The 22812-nt window shown below is 37.9% G+C and overlaps 1 protein-coding gene across 1 annotated transcript in view; it reads right to left on the minus strand.

Annotated features, from left to right (window-relative positions):
- Nucleotides 1-12946, minus strand: part of FRMPD1 (FERM and PDZ domain containing 1) — an 86735-nt gene extending 73789 nt beyond the window's left edge. Inside the window, exon 1 of the mRNA XM_044660930.1 lies at nucleotides 12846-12946. Within this exon, the coding sequence (XP_044516865.1) occupies nucleotides 12846-12946 (101 nt within the window). The remainder of the gene's footprint in view (nucleotides 1-12845) is intronic.
- Between the last annotated feature and the right edge of the window lie 9866 nt (nucleotides 12947-22812).

Below are 22812 nucleotides of genomic sequence, written 5' to 3' on the forward strand. Positions count from 1 at the left end.
GGTGAACACCACCAATGAGCTTTCCATAGTAACAAGATGAAAGGAGGAATTTTTGTTAGCCTTGCATTCCAAACTTCCAACTAATCATTTTGTTTTCCTACCTATGATACTGCCTTCTAGCTTCTGGGTGCTCTTCCTTTTGTCTATAAAAATGATCTTTCTACCCTTATTTGAGGTCTTTTTGCTTGCTGAAGATCTAAAGATATATTTTATTGGTAACTGCTAGTCTTACCAATAAAATGAATGTGCTCAGAACTTTGTGCCTCGGTTAACTTTAATCTAATCATAACATTTTGGATACCTTCTACTGGAAAGTCTAGTTGCTGGAATAGTGATGGAAATAGGAACATTCAAAGAAGAAAAGAAGAGCAGGTTTGAAAAGAGTGAGAAATTTGGCTTTTGATATCTAGCACTGAATCTCTCAACCCCCACTTGCTTTGGGGCAGGTCAGTCCCAGCAGATGGTGAGTTACTTTTCCCTTTGAGGTCCTAGAAGTAACTATGAGGAGTTAGGGTTGGTTTCTCTAGTACTGTGAGTTCCCACTGGTATAGTCATAAATGATTTTCAGGTGATATCAATTAGCCAACTAGAGTTAATTAGACTTTGGAAACCTCTGATGGCAGAAAGTGAAGATGAATTTTAAGAAGCTTCTTGATGAGGGTGAAAGAGAAGAATGTAAAAGCTGGCTAGATGCTTAACACTATAAAAACTAGGTTCATGGCATCTAGTCCCATTATTTCCTGGCATTATAAAGGGAGGGGAAAGTGGAAACGGTGTCAGATTTTATATTTTTGGGCTCAAAGCTCATTGCAGATAATGACTAAAACCATGAAATTAAAGGATGCTTGCTTCTTGGAAAGTTATCTGGATAGCATACTAAAAAGCAGAGATAATACTTCCTTGAAAAGGTTCACATAGTAAAAGCTATGGTTTTTTCCAGTGGTAATAATATATGGCTAAGAGAGTTGAACTATAGGGAAAGCTGAGCAGTGTTGAATCAATGCTTTTGAATTGTGGTGCTAGAAAAGACTTCTGAGAGTTCCCTTGGATAGCAAGAAAAATCAAATGAAAGAAATTAATTCTGACCATTCATTGGAAGGAAAAAGACTGAAGCGGAAACTGAAATACTCTGGCCACATAATGAGAAGACAGGACCCACTGGAAAAGACTGATGCTGGTAAAGACTGAAGATCAATGGAGAAGGGAATGGCAGGGAATGAGATGGAGAATGTCACAGAAGAAATGGAAATGAGCTTAGACAGACTTTGGGGGATAATGGAGAACAGAAGATAGAGTCATGCAGTATTGGACATGATTGAATGACTGAATAACAATAACATTGACTAAGATGGTAGAGTAACAGTTGGAATCAAAACACTTTCCAAAAGTATGGGATAAATAAATAAAGAAGGTCCAGGAGAAAAAAAGATACAAATTTAGAGCTCATGTGACCAAAGGGTAAACTCATGGCTCCTGTTTGGATAGAAGGCTTTTCCTCCCTTTCTAGAATCCTCATGAATTTCCCCCTGAGTTGGGTGTAGCTATTTGCTGGGCTCCAAGACAGGTAAATCAAAAGATTTGATTTTACAGTTTCCAGTTTAATTTCCAACTGTGTGCCTGAGAGCTTTAAACAACAACCAATTAAGATTAAGAGAAAGGAAAAAAATAGTCATAAAGAAAATGAACGATACCTTGAATTTTACACTAGAAGATATCAAGATGATCTATAGATTATCTCTCATCATCTCCCCCTTCTGGGTTTCTGATCCTTCATTGAGGCAAGGTAAAACTTCTATCTCTTCCTAGTTAAGCAAAAGAGGCAGATAGTGGCAGTAATTCTAGTCTGGGCTTAAAAAAGTGTGATCAGCAACAGGTCAAAGGGACATGGAATTCAGAGTGAAGGCCAATGCTGATTTGAGTGGATCAAGAAAGAGAGACTGGAGGAAGAGTGTGGTTGGTGTAGGGGGTGATGGCCTAGTAAAGAATTGAGGGGCACAAGGAATGGAGGTCACAATAAGGAGGAAGGTCATAAGGGGTAGAGAAAGATGGAATAAACAAAGAATATAATCAAAGTAATTTCTATATTTATGAACAAGAATGTGAAACATTTGTGAATGACAGTGAGATCAAGAACACAATCATCTATATATTAAATCAATATATCTTAACGTCCCCTAATATGAAGAAAGAAAGCCTTTGTTTGAGGTACTGAACTCACTGAGGAAGGAAGGAGAATGTCAGTGCTTAATATCTATTTAATATCTAACAGTCATTAGCATTTGGATTGGATAACATGAACCTCAAATTGAGGAGAGGTGATTTACATGTTCACATTGTCCATTTTATTATATAAGCAAAGAGAGAGGAGGAAACAAGACTATTTAACTAGCTCTCACTAGAATTTTTCTAAAATCCAGATTTATGATAAGAGGGAAAAGAAAATAACACTAAGAAGACTTTTAAAATTATGAAACTTTGGGGTATTTTTCTCCTATATGAGGGTGTTTCAGATTATAGCAGAAATCGCCAGGAAGATGGAAAAATTCAAAGAAAACCAGCTAGGAAAATTTTAAAAGATTATATAACTGAATGTTTTGTTTTGTTTTTTCCTACAAGGAGTACTAAGACTTAAAGGGGCAAGCTCTTAAAAGAAAAAACTGTCCTAAAACAGTACTGCGCAACTCCGGCTATTTTCTTACTTTTGCTTTTAGAGAGATAGAAAGACAGAAAGATAGATATAGATAGACAGATAAATAGATATGTATATATGTATGCCTTTTATCAACTAAGAAAGACTTGCTTAGGTGGGTTATGATTTTAATGAATCTACTATTAATTTAAATAAATCTAAAAGGCTTTACTATCAGTAGAGAATAATAAACTAGAAAAGGCAAGAAGAATCTGCATGAGAGGGAATGAGAAAGGCAAATGGCCCAAATAAAAGCATCATCCCCACTAAACCACTTCTCTTACCTCTAAGTTCAAAGCTCAAAAACCACCTTCAGAAGGGAAAAAAAAGGTTCTAAAATAAATAGTATCCTAGGAACAACTAGGTGGATCAATGAATTGAGAGCCAGGTCTAAAGACAAGAGATCCTAGGTTCAAATCTGCCTGCAGACATTTCCTAGCTGTGTCACATTGGGCAAGTCACTTAATCCCCACTGCATAGCCCTTATCTCTCTCCTGTCTTGAAATCAATTGATTCCAAGTATTGATGATAAAATGGAAGGAAAGGGGTTTTTAAAAACTAAAAATAAAAACATAATATCCTGAGCAACATTTTGTGACCCATATTAAAATTCTCTCTAAAATAGAAAAATAGATCTGTAGTTCTCTTTTGGAGTTAAGCAATCTAATCCACAAAAGGATAGCCAAGAGGAATGTGTTTCCCAAAAATATAGGTATCATGTTAGTGTAGTTCGACTGAGAGATGTTTATAACAATAAGGTGAGAAAAACATTAGATTCAATAACTTTGTTCTAATGATCAATTTTGGTCAAAGGATCATGGGAGAGGGCAGAGCACAGAAAAGGTCACCTCGTTTACCTCCCTTCTTCAGACTAGACTGTTCCAGACAGATGGACTTCTGCTCCATTTTTAAAGGCCTCTGGGGAAAGAGATTCTCTCTAAGTTCTCTGAATAGCTAATCCTAATCTTTAACAAAAACACATTTCAGACAAGAATAAAAACAAAATAGAGATAACAGCCATCGGCACACACTGGCAAGGTAGCCAGGCAGAATTAGGGCTCTGAAATAGAGCAAATTCATGATCTTAGCAGCAAAAAAAGCTGGGAACTGGAGGAATTGCTATCTATTGGCTGCTGTAAAAAGTGGTGGTGGCATGGAATTGGCCTCTATAAAGATGATTATATCAAAAAATAAATTATATAGTGAGTACTAGAGAATAGCATTGGCTCAGGCTAAATTTGTGGCTCATGTTCAAAATTAGAAAGAAACGAGGGGTGGCTCAGTGGATCGAGAGCGAGGTCTGGAGTCAGGAGGACCTCGATTCAAATCTGACCTGCAATACTTCCTAGCCTGGGACCCTGGGCAAGTCATTTAACCCTGATTGCCTGGCCCTTGCTGCTCTTCTGTCTTAGAATTGATACTAAGACAGAAGGTAAGAATTATACTTTTTTAAAATGGAAGAGTTTATTCTTGATTCTGAATGAAATGGGAGAGTCACTGGAGTAGTGGGAGAGGGTAATGATTAGACAAGCCTGTTAGGAAAATCATTTTGATAGTTACATCTATGAAAAATTAGAATAATTTATAAAAATTAGATAGATTAGAAAGAAGGAAAACCAATAAAAGCCTATAGCAATAGTCTAAGTGAGAAGCGATGGGTGTGAAATAGGATGTTGGTTTCAGGAGAGGAGAGACAGGGATGAATGAGAGATATTGTGAATAATGAAATTACAAGATTTGTCAAGTGACTGGATATGAGTGGTGAATAAAGTAAAAAGCTGAGGATGACAAAACAAGTTTTCAGACCTGGAAGACTGAAAGATGGTGGTGCTCCTGGTAGTAATAGAGGACTTTTGGAAGAGGGTGGATTTTGGAGGAAAGATAATCACTTTTCTTTTGTTTAGTTTCTATTTGAGATGACCACAGGATATCCAATTTGAAATATCCAATAAGCCAGGTATGATAAACTTATCTATTCATTCCCTGAATCCATGAGCTCCTAACAACCCATTCAGGGTTCGGAGAACTTCCTGGGAGGTAAGGCGATAGTATGAAATAAATACTGGCTCTGTAGTCAGAGGATTTCAATATAAATTCTCCCTCTGAGGCTTACTACCTGTGTAACACTGGACAATCCTCCCCAAGCCTCAGTTTTCTCATCTGTAAAATAAAGGTTTTGGGTTAGATAGATTTCCATCTGTAAATCTGTTATGATCCTTTGTACCTGACCATGAATCACAGAAGGTGACTTGGTCCTAAGGCTACACTGAGAATGTCTGGCCTTCATGTTATCTGAGTTTTTTTGAGGAAATTTTAAAAAGCAATTGAAACATTGCTATATTATGTTAGAAGAGTGATCAATCTTACTAAACCTCCTCACCAATCAAAGGCAGTGAAAAACCCAATATATATAGTAAATGCTTATGTCAGTAAGCTTTCTGGATTTTTACCCAGTCTATCACTAGGAGTACAAAAATATGTAGGTATCAGCACTCTTGATAATTTATATAAATTGTTCATATTGATCAGAGTCGGAATAGCATGGTACAAGAGAGTATGCTAGATTAAGAGTCTATTAAGGACTATAGATATGCCACTTAGCTGTGAAACCTTTGGCAAATCATTTCATCTCTCTGGATTTTCTCACCTATACAATGAGAGAACTAGAAATTAGACCTCTAGGGTCTTGAGTATGAATGTATGGATGAATGAATGAATGAATGAATGGACACACCAGGATGTATATGGAGTCACTAAGTGCCAAGGTTTTGATACAGGCAGGATGTCAGATCAAAGACTGAAGTGAAATGGGATAATTCAACACTGATTGTAGGAAGTAATGGAAAAGGGAAATTTGGAAAAAAAAAAAAAAGAAAAAAGGTATCTTAGCTGTTCAGTGCTCTGGATCAGAAGGCTTGGGAACCACATCTCAAGGCCATTTGGGGATACAACTGCACATGTCCACTGAGTGCAAACACTAATGAAAAACTGTTGCATTATATCCTGTCTAGTCAGGGGACAGAGATGCCGCATAGTGACTGGGTCTGACCACTGAAAATCATCTATTGGCTTCTCTGTATTTTCTTTGCTTTTCTAGAAACCCTTACATTATGTCTTACTATTAATTCTAAGACACAGGAGGGGCAAGGGCTCTGTAGGCAGGATTAAGTGACTTGTCCAGGGTCATACAGCTAGGAAGTGCCAAATCTGAACCCAAGACTTCTTGATTCCAGGCCTAACACTTTACCCATTGAACCACTTAGCTTGCCCCTCTTCCAAACTTAATTTTCCCCAAACCTGAACTTAGTTTCTTTTCTTTTCTTTTCTTTCTTTTTTAACCCTTACCTTTAGTCTTAGAATCAGTACTATGAATTGGTTCCAAGGCAGAAAAGTGGCAAGGATTAGGCAATCTGGATTAAGTGACTTGCCCAGGGTCATACAGCTAGGAAGTATCTGACTTCATATTTGAAACCAGTTTCTCCTGACTCCAGGCCTGGTGCTCTACCACAGTGCTACCCAGCTACTCCTGCTAAGTGCATTTTCAATCTAATTCAAATGACTCCTGGAAGGAATCTAGTTCTTGGGGTCATAGGATATGGAATTGAAAGGAAACTTAGATATTATCTAAATACAACTTGCAATTAATTCTCTCTCCTTGAGTAATAACAAGAATTCTGTCTAATTTTGGAAGACAATAATCTCTCCATAGGTAGACAGAAAAGAGGTAAGGAATATGGTAGCCTCCCCTACCCACTAAAAGAAGGAGGGGATGGATTCAAATGCTTCCACTTCAGTTATTTCCTCAGAGCAGTGGTTATGATGATATTCCCTTTGCCCATTGACAAAGAGTTTAAATATCTATTCAGGGCCCCAGACACACACTAACTGCCTGGCCAAAGTCACATAAGCCTATTTACCTTGTTTTCTCATCTATAAAATGAGTTGGAGAAGGAGATGGCAAACCACTCCAGTATCTCAGCCAAGAAAACTTCGAATAGGTTAATGAAGAGTTAGACATTACTGAAAAGAATGAACAACAACAAAAATTCAGAGCCTTATCGATGTGCCCATTTCCCCTTCTCACATCTTCATTTTGTATCTTTCCTCAAGAAAGTCTGCTCAATTCACTTTCTCTCTATCCACTGCCTTGTGCTGCGTTGTATCCTGTGATACCATGCTTCCAAGCCACACTATTTGTTAAGATCCTAAGAACCAGAGCACTAGTCACTTCTTACTTTTTAAAAGCATGAGCCAATCATCTAGAACCATCTTGTCAGTGGCACCTATATGCCAAGTCTTTGATTTGGGCAATGTATAACTCAAGGGCTAGATGAGATCCATGTGCCTAGACAGCAGGGTCCCTCCCCTTCTTTCTCCTTAATATTTGGGCTGTGATGAGGGGCTCTCAGGGTTTTTCCTCTGGCAACATAAATGGTAAATAAAGGCGATAGATGTCTGTTTTCTCCTATACTGACTTTGATATTCTAAATGTTCCTTAGTCTACATTAAGACAGGTTCTTAGATCAATAATCATATAAAAATGTTTTAAATCCCTCTTGATTAGAGAAATGCAAATTAAAACAACTCTGAGGTACTACCTCACACCTATCAGATTAGCCAATATGACAGTAAAGGAAAGTGGGGGAAAAAAAGGAAAGTGTTGGAGGGGATGTGGCAAAATTGGGACACTAATGCATTGCTGGTGGAGTTGTGAAAGGATCCAACCAGTCTGGAAGGCCATTTGGAATTATGCTCAAAGGGCTATAAAACAAAGCCTACCCTTTAAGGCTACTATTAAGTCTGTATCCCAAAGAGATCAAAGAAAAGGGGAAAGGGCCTATTTGTACAAAAATATTTATATCTGCTTACTTTGTGGTGGAATAAGAAATTGAAGGGATGTTCATTAGTTGGGGAATGGCTGAACAAATTGTGGCATATGATGGTGATGGAACACTATTGTGCTCTAAAAAAATAATGAACAGGATGGTTTCAGAAAAAGCTGGAAAGACCTTCATGGACTGATGCAGAGTGAAATAAGCAGAACCAGGAGAACATTAACACAGTAACGGCAATATGGTGGAATGGTGAAACTTAGCTACTCTCAGCAATGCAATGATCCAGGACAATTCCGAAGGACTTATGACAAAGAATGCTATTCAGCTCCAGAGGAAGAACTATTAGAGTTGGAATGCAGATTTTTCACATGTTTATTTGGTATATTGATTTTGTGTGATTATTCACTTACAAAAATGAGTAATATGGAACGGTGTTTTTTATGATAATACATATATAACCCAGATTGAACTTCTTGTCAGCACTAGGAAGGAGGAGGGATGGGAGGAAGGGATAATTTGGATCATATAAATTTGGAAAACTTACATGGAAATTTATTACATGCAATTGGTTAAAAAATTAATTATTTTTAAAAAACTAAAAAAAAAAAAGACAGGTTCTTAGAGACTAGCTGCTTGAGCTTTTGGGAAATGTTGTCTCAAAGAGATTATTGTTTTCTTTCTGTGCTAGGAGAGATTCAGAGACTTTTGAGAGCTCTGGGCAGAACTCCAAGGCAACAGTACAAAGAAGCTGGAGTTTAGGAGTTTTACTTTAGGTTGGAGAAAGGGGACAAAGCTGAGCTTGGGAAATGAATGGAAGTCAAGGGAGAAATGAGCTCTCGTATGCATTTTGCAATGAGTCTCTAGAGACTGGGAGCCTGACCTTCGAAGAAGTGTGCTTTGGATTATAAGCAGTCAGTATGGGACAGCCAAAAGCACTCATGACAATTTTGAAGGGCTTATGACAAAGAATGCTGTCCACCTCCAGAGAAAGAACTGTTGGAGTAGGAATGCAGATGAAAACATGATTTATCACTTATTTGGGTTTATGTTTTGGAGTTTTGGTTATAAGATTATTCATTTATAAAAATGAATGTGGAAAAATGTTTTGCATGATAATTCGTGTATAACCCAGATTGAATTGCTTGCCAGCTCTGGAAGGGGGAAAAGGAAGAAAGGAGGGAGACAATTTGGATCATATAACTTTGGAAAACTTATGTGGAAATTTGTTATTATATGTAATTGGTAAAAAAAAAAAAGGTTAAGTTACATATTAAAAAAATCAAATCCAGCATCAGAAACAAAATTAGTTGTATGATCCTTAGCAAGTCACTAAACCCTGTTTATCTCAGTTTCCTCATCTGTAAAATGAGCTGGAGAAGGAAATGTAAGACCACTCCAATATCTCTGCCAAGACAACCCCAAAATGGAGAGTTGGGCATGACTAAACAACAAGAAAAACCTGGTTGAGGGCTTGACATTAGTAATTTAGAAAGATTAAGCCATTAAGAATATAGACATGTTCTCTCCTTATTAATTCTATATCCTACCACCATACACAAACAATTTAACATAGTGATGGGGCCAGGGAAATAAGGCTCCCTCAGAGGGAATTAGCATCAATTTATTCCTTCTGTGGTCCTCTCCAAACCCTCCATTAGATCATACATGGGGCCATTGAAGGGAAAATTGGGAAATAGTGACTCAGCCCACATTAAAAGAGGTGGGAGCTACCTATAGAGTGGGTACTGGCAGGAGCAGTTAGGTGGCTCAGTGAATAGAGAACCAGGCTCAGAGATGGGAGGTCCTGGGTTCAAATATGATCTCAGACACTTCCTAGCTGGGCAAGTCACTTAACCTCAATTGCTTAGCCCTTACAGCTCTTCTGGCTTAGAACGAACACATAATACTGATTCTAAGACAGAAGGTAAGGGTTTATAAAAGAAGTGGGCACTGGTTTATTCCTTCGAAGCCCAAATACTTCTATATTACCACTTCTATTTTTCTGAAAAAGGTCAGGGCCATAATATTAAAAAAAATGATTTGGAAACAAGATAACAGTTTTCAGTTCCCTCAGAGAAGTGGGCACTTCAGAAATACTTGAAAAAGCTGTATTTCTCTCTTTGGCAAACTAGGCAGAAAATCTGAGTAGCAAAATTAACACTATTCAAAATTGAATGCATCCCAAAGTTCTGCATCAGTAAAATTAGATCAGTATCTATCTGCTTTTATTTCAGGATGTAGAAGCCTCTGTTTAAAATAGTAAAAGGGTACAGGAGAAAGAAAAGAGCTGTTAGAAGCCAGTATACTCAGGAGAAGGATGTTAAATAGCAAATTGTTTGAACACATAATCATGCTTTCTTATTCCCCCAAAACCTATCTATCCTCTTAACCTACCTGGTTTCTGGCCATCCATGTTCCAAGCTTATAGTGGATTTTTTTTTTGGGGACTTTCATGTCTTTTACCACATTCTATGTCTTGTCAAAGCCTGCAAATTCTTATTTTTTTTAACCGATTCCTTCTGTCTTAGAATTGATATTTAGTATTAGTTCCAAGGCAGAAGAGCAGTAAGAACTAGGCAGTAGGGGTTAATTGACTTGCTTAGAGTCACACAGCTAGTTTTGAACCCAGGATCTCTCATTTCCAATCCTGGCTCTTTTTTCACTGAACCACCTAGCTTGCCCACAAAGGCCTGCAAATTCAATTTCCATAATATCTCTTGTATCTGTCTGCCCTGACCTTTCCAATGTCACCACTCTAGATCTGATGGTCTTTTCCAAATCTTCACCCCTTTCCACCTCTCTGATGCATAAACTGTTGACCACTCACTCTTTCCTCTGGGATCTTGTGATACTCTTCTTTCCTGGTTCTCCTTTTATCTGCCAACTGCTTTCTCTCAAGCCTACTTTGCTGGCTCATCATGGCTCCTAGCTTTGAATGTTCCCTAAGTTTTGTTCTGGGTTTACTTTTCTCCTATATTTTAAGTAACCTTGCCAATTCCTGTGGCTTTAACTATCATGGATGGCCATGATCAAAACAAACAAGCCCCAAGTCTCTTCTCTGAGCTTAGGCCCACATTACCAATTAGTTAGTCAATAAATATTTATTAAGTCCCTACTGTGTACCAGGCATTTCAGAGTGTCTTAGAGACATCTCAGACCCCAAAACTAAACTTAAACTCACTATGTTGTTATTCAGTCATTTTCAGTCATGTCCAATTCTTCATGACCCCATCTGGGGTTTTCTTGGCAGAGATACTAGAGCAGTTTGCTATTTCCATCTCCAGTTTATTTTACAGATAGAGAAACCAAGGCAAAAAGGATTAAGTGATTTACCCAATGTCATACAACTAGTGACTAAGGCCTGATTTCAACTCAAGAAGATGAATCTGGCTCTCTGCCCATCATGCTACCTAGCTGGCCAATCTTTCCTCCTAAAATCTCCCCTCTTTCACATTTCCCTGGTTTCTCCAGCTTCATAACCTTGGCATTAATCTTCTGCTCTTTACTTTTTCCCACCTCATATCCAGAGTGGGGAGATCACTGGAGTTGGAATCAGGAAGACCTGAGCTCAAATCCTGATTCAGACACATGATCCTGGGCAAATCATCTAAATTCTCTCAGCTTCAGTTCTATAAACCAAGGACAATAATAGCATCGACCTCAGTGGATTTTGTAAGCATCAGCCAAGATTAGGGCACTTTGCAACCCATCTATGTGTTAGCGATCATTATTCCCCATTCAGTTGCTAAATCTAGCCTTTTCTGCTTCCACAATCTCTCTTGCAACTAACCCCTCTCTTGACTCCCACAACTATGATCTTTGCAACAGCCTCCTCATTGATCTTTCTGCCTCAATCCTCTCCATTCAGACCATCCTACTCATTTCTGCTAAAGCAATTTTCTTTAATGCAGAACTGACCACGACTCCTCATTTTCAATCAAGTCCTGTGACTTTCTATTGTCTATAGAATGAAATATAAACTCCTCTGTCAAGCCCCTCACAACCTGGCCCCAACTTATCCTTGGAATCTCACTGAACCCAATGACACTCTTCTCTGAATAAGACACACTAGTGCTCAGCTCTGGGCATTTTCTCTGACCCTCCATGACTGTTCTTCTTGCCTGGATTGCTCTCCACATCTCCATCTTTTGGCTTCCCTGGATTCCTTCACTTTCCTGCTAAAATCCCACCTTCTACGTGAAGTTTCTCTCAATCCCTCTTGATTCTCATGTTTTCCCCTCCGTTGATCATTTCCTATTTATCCTGTGGATAGCTTGTTTGTATATATTTGTTTGCATGTTGTCTCCTCCGTTAGACTCTAAACTCCTAACAGGGTTGTCTTTTACCTCTTTGTATAGCCCCAGAGCTTATCACAGTGCTTGACATACAGTAAGCTCTTTTTTTTTTTTTTTTTTTTTTTTAAAGCCCTTACCTTCCATCTTGGAATCAATACTACATGTTGGTTCCAAGGCAGAAGAACAGTAAAGGCTAAAAGCAATGGGATGGAAGTGGCTTGCACGGGGTCACACTGCTAGAAGTGTCTGAGGTCACATTTGAACCCAGGGACTCCTGTGCCTAAACTTGGCTCTCAATCCATGAAGCCACTGTGTAATTGGAATCTATTGCCCTAAAAACTATGATCCCCAACAAAACTACAATTTCCAGAACCCCACTCACTTCCTGTCGTTACGTGCTGGATATAAGACATAGACAGAATATAAATTGGGTGGCAGTCTGTCTCTCTGCCTCTCTTTCCTTCCTGTTAGTGGCTTTGGTGGAACGGAGATTTTGAGCAGGTAGAAAAATTTAGTCACGTGGTTCTATTTTGTCAGATAATAAACTTTATAAAATATAATACTTGAAGCATTCAACTTTAATTTTAAATCCTACACCACCCAGCTGCCTTCCACATAGTAGGCTCTTACTAAATGCTTTATGGACTAACTGTAAGAGATCCAAGGAGTACTGAGATAAAAATAATTAAAGAGCTTATAGAATTATCTGACCTCAGACACTTCCTAGCTGGGTGACCCTTAACCCAATTGCTTAGCTCTTATTGCCCTTCTGCCTTGGAGACGATATGTGGTATCAATTCTAAGACAGAAGGTAAGAGTTAAAAAAACATTTTTTTAAGAGCTTACAGAAATAACAAAACCTTCAAATGGCTTGATACTATGTGATCCCAACTCAGCAAAACATTCACAAAAAATTTTTAAATTATATTTATAATTATGTTACTATATTAACAAAATATTATATGTAATATATTAATAATAATGACATATTAATAATTAAATTATAAGATCTCTTTTGAACCTTACCTGGGTGAGTTATCCCGAGATCGTCTGAGCCATCTTGCTACCATTTGTTCTAGTCTATGTGCTTTTCTTGTCTGTAATAAATTGTTCTCCAGATCTTCCATTTACCTAAAATTATAAAAAATAGGAATTTTCATATGGAAAGCAAACAAGATATATATCACTGAACTATGTTTAATCAAAACATATGATGCTTCAGACAAAAGTGTTTTCATATTGCATATTTTATTTATTTATACACATATGTATATATTTTATACCAATTACATGCAATAAATTTCCAGACAAGTTTTCCTAAGTTATATGATAGAACTTATCTCTCTCCTTCCCTTTTCTTCCCCCAAAGGCAATTTGAACTGGATTATGCATGTTTTATTACATTTTGCATATTTTAATAGATACTGACAATAATTAGTATTTATAGAGCACTTTAAAGTTTACAAAATACTTCCAAGTATATTGTCTCAGCTAGGTGGCACGGTACTGGACTTGGAAGTCAGGAAAGACATATATTGAAATTTTGCTTCAGATACTCATTATGTGTGTGATGCTGAGCAAGTCACTTAAACTTGCCTGTGCCTCAGTTTTAATAAAAAAAAAAACAGCCTCCCAGGCTTATTGTGAGAATAAAATGAAGTAACATACATAAAATGCTTTGCAAACCTAAAAATGCTATATAAATGTTACTTATTCTTATTATTGCTACTATTTGTGCCTCAGAAAAGCTCTATGAGGTACCACATATATTATTATCCCCATTTTGTACTTGAGGAAACTGAGGTTTGGGTAAAGTGATTTGCTTGAGTTTACAGAACTACTAAGTCTCAGAAGTGGGGTTTTTTATTCCTGATTTCCTAGCTGCAAAAGCAATCCTTCTAATCAATCATACCACACTCTCTCTTCTGGCTGAACTAAGCCATTAAAATAGTTACTATTTCCCTAACTAAGGTTCTCTTCCAAATGCCTCATTGTTAGGGTGGGTCCTTGGAGGCTAGATTCTCTGGATCCTGGCAAATCTCAACCACTTGGAAAGGCCTCATAGGGTGCAATGGAAAGAATGTTGTTCTTGAAATTGGAGGACCTTGGTGTGAATCCTGGTTTTCTCCCCAGTGCCTCATTGTTGGGGTGGGTCCTCAAAGGCTATGTCATCTGGATCCTGGCAAATCTCAGCAGCTTGGAAAGGCCTCATAAGGTGCAGTGGGGAAAAAAAATATATATTATTCTTGAAATTGAAGGACCTTGGTTTGAATCTTGGTTATGTCTACTACCTATGTGGCCTTGGCCAAAGTCACTATCTTCTTTGGGATTCCCCTTTCCTTATCTCAGGAGGGGTGGGACTAGAGGACCTCTTAAGTTATATTATCAATAATTCTATGATTTTCACATAGCAAGTATGTTGTAAATTTTTTTCTAGAGATAATTGACCCTTTGAATTGCTATAAACAGTGGTCAGGATCCGTGATTTTGAGTTGGAAGGGGTTTTAAAGATTATCTAATCCAACCCCCACATTTTATAGATAACCAGACGGAGACTAAGAGACTCACTTAAGTGAGCTGTCCAGTGAGTATGCTAACGGAGGTGGGCTATGTTCTGTGAAGGTATCGTCCAGCTACATTATGGTTTAAATGGGCTGGTATGGGAACCTAAACAGCCTTTAGAACTTGGATTCTAAGGGAAAAGAGCATTCCGCATTCCAAATGACTAAGAACAGTTATAACAGTCTATTATTACCTTGGGGACATTTTCAGTACTAATATTCTACTACTATGCACCTCTTCACTATTACTATCAGTATTTTAAAAAACAAGACAGATAGTTACTATATAATACTTAAGTTTGAAAGTGAGGATGGACAAGGGGAACTGAGCCACCTGATGTGACAATAGCAATTATGCCTCTTCATTACTGTCTCACTTTTTACCTCAGTTAATAATAGAGGAAGGGCTTCCACATATTTCTCCAATGAAGTTAAGCAAAATATGTAAATATCAGTCTATATGTTATCTTTTCCCCAACTCTGTGGCCCTAACAGATGGGACAGAATTCCAATAGGAAATCCAAAGCAACAAATTAAGGTGATTTTTCCAGGCCTAACAGTTATTTAATTTTATTATCTCACAACCCTCTTTTCCTTTAAAGAGCCTAGTTATGAGACAGTGATATAAAATTTATTTTTTAATGCTGTGAACTCCTATCTAAGCATTTCAAAGTGTATATAGTGCTATGGTCCCAAAGATGTGTGTAATATAAAGAAGTAGAAATATATATATGCATATATATATATCCATATATAAATATATTTTAAACACCACTTTCTGACTTAGTATCAATTCTAAGGCAAAAAAACAGCAAGGGCTAGGCAAATTGGAGTTAAGTGACTTATCCAGGGTCACGCAACTAGCAAGATACTAAGGCCAGACTTGAACCCTGATCCTCCTGACTCCAGGCATGGTGCTCCATCCACTGTGCCACCTGGCTGTCCTTGGAATATATAAATATTATTATACTGAGATCAGATTTGGAACTGGAAGGGTTCTTGCCACACCTTGAAAACAAATAACAGTATATATAATATGTTTCCTGGACTCTCTCTTCATTTCCGGTATATATTCTCATTCATGTGGTTTAGTCATTGAAAGGCGTATGTTTTCAATACAATCTGCATTCCTTGGACTTGAAGAAATGTTCAGCAGTGGAAGAATCTCAGGCTAATCTTCCCAGAGATGATTAGTTGCCAGGAATTCATAACCACAGTGACTGCTCTGTCAATTGCCAGAAGGAATTTAAAAGCAAAGGTTATTTGATGTACACAAAGATAGCCTAGGTTTACAGGTTCATAGTATCATAGATAAACAGATGACATGGACTGAGGATGCATCCAAAGCATTTCATATCCTTTCATCTTTCAGAAAATTAATCTTTCAACATCTTCAAAATTGTGTCCCCTTAACTGTCTAGCAGCTTTTTCCATCTTGATTTTCTTTGGTGCCATTTCTATTTCCTCTTCTAAGGACCTAGATGCTAAGAATCTAACTGTGGTGTATCTACTTTCTATGGCAGAGAAAAAAAATTTATTATAGAAATGTTTGTGGGTCTTTTTCCAAATTTTTTCTGTTTCTTGTCATCCTTCCAATTCTATCTTTAAATACCTTGAAGATAATATGACTTAGTTCAGTCTCTCCTCAATTTTTCTTTTCTTTCTCTAGATTAATTCTTATTTGTTTTTAAGGCAATGCTTCTCATAAACCACTACTCCCTTCAACAGATAGATTTTCTAAGCAAGGTTATATTCTGACCTGGCATTACTCTTCATAGCCAGTCATACCTTGTTCCACTTGGCAGAGGCTAAGCATTTTCTGGCCAATATAATTTCTAGAATTGTTCTCAAAGCATTGTGATATATATTGTTTAAACGTCATTAGGAAATGGTGGTAGTCTATGTTTATGTCTGTTCTTTTGTCCATTTTTTTTAAAAACCCTTAACTTCTGTGTAATGGCTCATAGGTGGAAGAGTGGTAAGGTTGGGCAGTGGAGGTCAAGTGACTTGCCCAGGGTCACACAGCTGGGAAGTGTCTGAGGCCAAATTTGAACCTAGGACCTCCTGTCTTTAGGCCTGACTCTCAATCCACTGAGCTACCCAGCTGCCCCCTTTTGTCCATTTCTTACTTATTGGCATGAACAAGTGAATAGAAAAGGGATGTAGCTGAGGAGGTAAAGCCAACTGAAGGTGGACAGTGAAAATGGGTTAAATGGGAGGAAGATGACAAGAAAAGGAATAGTTGTTACTTTTCAAGAGAGATTCTTTTCAAGAGAGATTCAGTAAAGAGATGAAAAAAGTCCACTTTCAGGTCTTCTCTTCATGCATTTATTTATTTTATTAATATTTTTGTATTATCCCTCATGTTTCCTACTATATTCTAGGTTCCCTGAGGGCACGGGTTGTGCCATTTTTTAATCTTTGTATCCTCAGAACCTAGCAATGTGCCTTTGCACATAATTGGTGTTGGTTGAACTAAAACTGGAAGCATTGTAACTTCCATCTCATCTTTGTACCTTTGCAGAGTTTGTCTTCCATTAATAAAATGCACTCTTTCCTCACCTGCATCTCCGGGAATCCCTTGCAATCTTCAAAATTTAATTCAGCACACCTGTTACATAAAATCTATTCTAACCCTATCCTCCCCCACTATTAGTCCTCTCCTCTCAGAATTTTTTTGGGAGGGATCTGACATAATTTAATTCCCACACCCAGTGGGGAAATCACCTCTAGCAAGCATATTGTGCTTGCTCTGAAAACTACAGATTTAGCAAGTTGCTACTTTAAGTTGACTTTAGCATTCAGAGGTATAGTTAAAAAAAAAATCTCCTGCAGAATTCCCTGGATAAATGTAACACCTTTTTCACTAAGCTCTCTCCTACAAGGGCAGCTACTATATATCTACCCCTTCCTCTAGTAGTGGATAAATAAGTTAACATAGGCTCTTTGTAAACCTTAAAGCACTATATTAATGGAATCTTTCATTAGTAAAGACACAGTAGACAAACCATACTTCTACTGAGCACAGTTTCTACTGAGTCTAAGAATACTCCTTATCTCGGCAACTAGGTGACACAGTGGATAGATGGTCAGTTTGGGGGTCAGAAAAACTTATCTTCCCAAGTTCAAATCTGGCCTCAGACACTTACTAGCTATGTGACCCTGGGCAAATCACTTAATCCTGTTAGTCTTAGTTTCCTCATCTGTAAAATGAGCTGGAGAAGGAAATGGCAAACCACTCCTTGCCATGAAAACACAAAATGGGGACATGACTAAAAAATGGCAGAAAGGCAACTAACTTGGTGGTAATAGGGAATGGAGTGCTGGACTTTGGGTCAGTAAGCCTTCAGTTCCAATTTCGCCTCAGACACTTGGGCAAATAACTTCTCTCAGCCTTAGTTTCCTCATCTTTAAAATTTGGAGAGTAATAACACCTGACATAAAAGGTTGTTGTGAGGCACAAATGAGATAATATATGTAAAATGCTTTACAAACAGGGACTAGATAAACAGATCACGATATATGAAGATAATGAATACTTTTACACTGTGGTAAATGACAAAAGGGATAAAAGGGTTGAGAGAAAATTGTGAAGCCTTGAATGAATTGATACAGAGCAGAATGAACAGAACAATTAATAGAATAATAACATTTTAAAGACAAACAACTTAAGAAAAAGCTTTACGCTCTCTGATCAATGACAAAACATGATTTCAGAAGACTTGATGATCTCTATTACCAACTTTCTTTCAGAGGAGAGTGACTCAAGATACAGAATGAGACATATATTTTTGGACATGGACACAGACAATGTTGGACTTTATTTTTACCTAACTATGCACAATTGTTTAAAAAGTTTTGTTTTTCTAATAAATTAGGAGATGGGAAGGAGAGAAAATAAATGCATAATAATTGAAAAATAAAATGAAAAAGCACTTTGCAGACCTTAAAGCACCATCATTACTATCACAATGTGCAACATTAGGAAAGGAAAAGTAGGGTCACCAGATGCTACAGGGAGAGAGTGTTTTGGTAAGACATTTCTATTCCTTGCTTTCTCATGTGATAAAAACCTAGAGTCACTAGTCTGAAGATGCTATTAAATAGTCATCAAGGACCAAAGTGTTCACAAATGCATTTGAAACACTGCATTTAGCTTTCAGCTATAGACAAGGATCACAACCATAGATAGCTCTTGGTTTCTCTAAGTTATCACAATTAGCTATTTAACTCTATGATGTTAAATGAAATAAGAAGGCAGAGAAATGATTTTTCTTCTCTGAGATTAAAGATGTCAAGTAGTTATGGTCCTGACAAGTGTGGTAATGACTTTCAACTCTGCAATTTCTACCCAGGGAACCCACTGCCCTTATTGGAGGGCCCACTATTTCAGGTCAGATAGCTCCAATGTATGCCTCACTTTACTTTCCATCCTATCCTCATTGGACACCATGCTACCACACTCATATACTCTATTGACCTCTGTCCTTCCTCCCCTTCCCTCCTACTATTCCTATACACTTTCCAGTTCTAGAACCACAATCAAATCAATACCGCCATTGCTACAGAAAAAGAGTGTGCCAATATATTCTATGGATCCATTCACCATCATTATAACTTGCTTTCCAAAAGAAAATACCCTTCCACGACTACCACTCCTCCTCCACCCTCACCCCCACCCCCAATAATAAGTCTTTATTAAGATGCTTTACATGTGTGACTTTGGGCAAATCACTTAACCCCAATTACCTATCTCTTACCAATCTCCTGCCTTGGAACTGACACTTAGTTCTTAATACAGAATGTAAGGGTTAAAAAAAAAGATGTTTTACATAAGGCACATACACTGTACAGGAAGAGCTCTTCAGTGAAGCATCTTCCAAAATAGCCCTATTTATCATGGACTCTAAAATGCAGAAAAACAGCAATTCACCAGGAGGTTTGATCATTGGGAAAGCTGTTGCTTTATACCAGCACCACCACCAAAACCAACATAATTTCTGCTGCAGATCTCTTGGAGACTGTACCAGGTGAGGCAATTGTGGGTGACTATAGCATAAGAAGCATAAGGCTCACGAATCAGGTAGTTTGTAATTTACAAGTATGCAAGTATGCTCCCTTGGCATGCCATGAACACACAATGACAACAATAGTGGTTCAGAACATACAGCAGGTTATGTAATCTGATCAAGATTTTGCACTTTTTCTATACATCGATTTTCAGGATCTCAATAATGTAAACACGTGATGAAAATCTACAACTCTTTTTTAGGCACTATCTCCTACTAGAATTTAAGCTTTTTGAAAGCAAAGACAGTCTTCATTTTTGTATTTATATCCTTAGAGTTTAGCAGTCCGTTGACATATATGAGGTATTTTAAAATGATTTTTCATTTATTCTTTCATTCATTCATCACTCATAACACCAATAACAAGACACGAGGAGATAAAGACAAAAATGAAATAATCCCTACCTTTGAAGAGTTTATATTCAATTGGGAAGGAAAACAATATGTACACAAATAAGTAAATGCAAAATACATACAAAGTAAAAACCAAGGTGAAGATAGTTAGCTGATGCAGTGGATAAATCACTGGACTTGGAATCAGGAAGACTCATCTTCATGAGATCTAATCTATCCTCAGGCACTTCTAGCTGTGTAACCCTGGGCAAGTCACTTAACTTTGTCTCAGTTTTCTAAAATGAGCAGGAGAAGGAAATGGCAAATCACTCAGATATCAGGACAGCAAGGTGCCTCACTGGAAAGAGAGCTTAGAGATGGAAGGCCCTGGATTTGAATGTGGCCTTAGATATTTCCTAGCCGTCTTACTCTGGGCAAGTCACTTAACCCCAATTGCCTAGCCCTTAGTGCTCTGATGCCTTGGAACTGATACTTAGAATTGATTTTAAGACAGAAAGTAAGGGTTTAAAAAAACCACTCCAGTATTTTTGCCAAGAAAAGCCCAAAAGGTGTTGAGTTGGACACAACTGGAACAACTCACCACCATCACCACCACCAAAACAAGGTAATTTCTGCAGTATGTCTCTAGGAGACTATACCTGATAAAGAAATCATGGGCGTAGAAGTATTGAGAAAGAGTATAAACACTCATGAATCCTTTTAGAAAACATCACAATAAGAAAATTGAAGCAGATGATGACTAATATCCCTAGAAGTTACCAAAAGACTGTATTTTTTAAAAAAGAAAATATTAAATAATTAGAATGATAATACTCCAGAAGATGGACTATACTAGAATATTAAGGGGGAATAACCCACCAATCAATAAATAAGCATTTATTAAGAACCTCCTATATTCTAGGTTGGATAGGGGATACAAGGATAAAAATGAAGCAATCCATGACCCCAAAGAACCTACATTCAAAGAATTAGCTTGAAGGGACAGCTAGGAGGCACACTGGATAGAGCATTGAACTTAAGAGTCAAGAAGACCTGAATTCAAATCCAGCCTCAGAAACTTACTAGTGGTGGCAGCTAGGTGGCTCAGTGAATAGGTAGCCAGGCTATGAGAGGTTTTAGGTTCAAATCTGGTCTCAGACACTTTCTAGCTATGTGACCCTGGGCAATTGCCTAGCCCTTACCACTCTTCTGCCTTGGAACTGAAATTCAGTATCATTTTAAAGACAGAATATAAGGGTTAAAAAAAAAGAAACTTATTAGTTGTGAGACCCTGGGCAAGATGCTTAGTTTCCTCATCTATAAAATGAGAATAATAGCATCTACCTCCCAAGGTTGTTACAATGGTAAATGTAAAGCATTTTGCAAACTGTAAGGTGCTATATTGCTAGTCATTACTTGGGAGAGACTACACACACACACACACACACACACACACACACACACACACACACATTTTTATAAAATATACACAAATGAAAATTATTTGGGGAGGGTCAAGAAAGGACTCTTCTAGGCATCTGAACTGTGTTTTGCAGTAAGCTAGAGATTCAAAGGGGTAGAAATGTGAAAGGAGTAAATCCCAGCCAAAAAGACAGGAGATGGCATGTCATGTGTGAGGAATAGCAAGAAGGCCAGTTTGGCTGAACTAAAAAAGTGGGTGAAAGGGAGTATTGTATAATGAGCCTGAAAAGGTAGGATGGAGCCAGATTGGGAAGGGCTTCAAATGTCAGCAAAAGTAGTTTGTACTGGACATGGTCAAACCCCTCTTATAGGAATATCATTTGGGGAGCTGTATGGAGAATGGACTGGAAATGGGAGAGGGGAGAGACTTGAGGGATTCAAATTAGAAGGTTGTCACATCAAGGGATGATGAAGGCCTGTACTAGAGGTGGCTCTATGTGTGGAGAAGAGGTGATAGATTTGAAAGATGGCACAGTTAGACAATTTAGTAACTGACTAGATGAATGGTAAGTAAGAGTGAAGAGTTGAGAATGACATCAAAAGGTTATGAACCTGAGTGACCAAAAGGATGGTGGTACTCCTGACAGAAACAGGGAAATATACAGGGATAAGTTTTAGGAAAAATATAATAAGATCAGTTTTTAGCTTATTGAGTTTGAGATGCCTTCATGACAAACATCTAGTTTAAAATGTTCTTGATAGCCGATTTGAACTGAGGAGAGATAGTAAGGCCAATTAATAGATATGGGAATCATGATGATAATTGAATCCATGGCAGTTGGTGAGGTCACAGAGAGAGAGAGAGAGAGAGAAAGAGAGAGAGAGAGAGAGAGAGAGAGAGAGAGAGAGAGAGAGAGAGAGTTGTGTGGAGAGAGAAGAGAACTTGGGACAAACGCTTATAGTTGGGGGGATGTCATGAACTAGCATAGGGCACTGAGAAGGAGCAATCAGAGGAAGAAAGATGAGACAGAGACAGAGACGAGAGAGATGGACAGAAAAAGAAGTGTAATGAAAAGCTAGAGAGGGGAATTTCCAAGAAGGTGGTCAACAATGTCAAATGCTGAAGAGGATAAAAGAGAAGAGAGACAGAGGCAGAGACAGACAAAGAAACAGAGACAGAATGATTGGGGGGGATGATCTGCTAGAGAAGACAAAAGGGTATAGATGATATCAAGGGTTGTTCACTCTTTGTCTTGAAGAGGACCTATGACATCAGGGGGTGATGTCTTGATTTGAAAGGACTTACATCTTCACTTGAGTGTTGGATGTAAGGGAGGCAGATTTGCCCAAAGTTGTCAGCCTCACTCTTAGCTGCAAAAGAAGTTGGACTTGATGTCCTCTGAGTCCCTTCCAGCTCTAAACCTACGATCCTATGAACTTTTAAATTGTTGTTGTTTGTCCTTCATTTTGAAGAGGACCAGTGCCATCAGATAGTGATGTTTTTACTTGTGAGTGAATTGGATTTAAGTGGGTAGAGTCATACAAGGTCATCAGCCTCACTCTCTCTTCCAGAGTCATTTAAGTCCAGTGACAGGTCAAAAGTCAGGA

The sequence above is a fragment of the Gracilinanus agilis genome, chromosome 1 (genome assembly GCF_016433145.1).
Source record: "Gracilinanus agilis isolate LMUSP501 chromosome 1, AgileGrace, whole genome shotgun sequence".
Lineage (NCBI taxonomy): Eukaryota > Metazoa > Chordata > Mammalia > Didelphimorphia > Didelphidae > Gracilinanus > Gracilinanus agilis.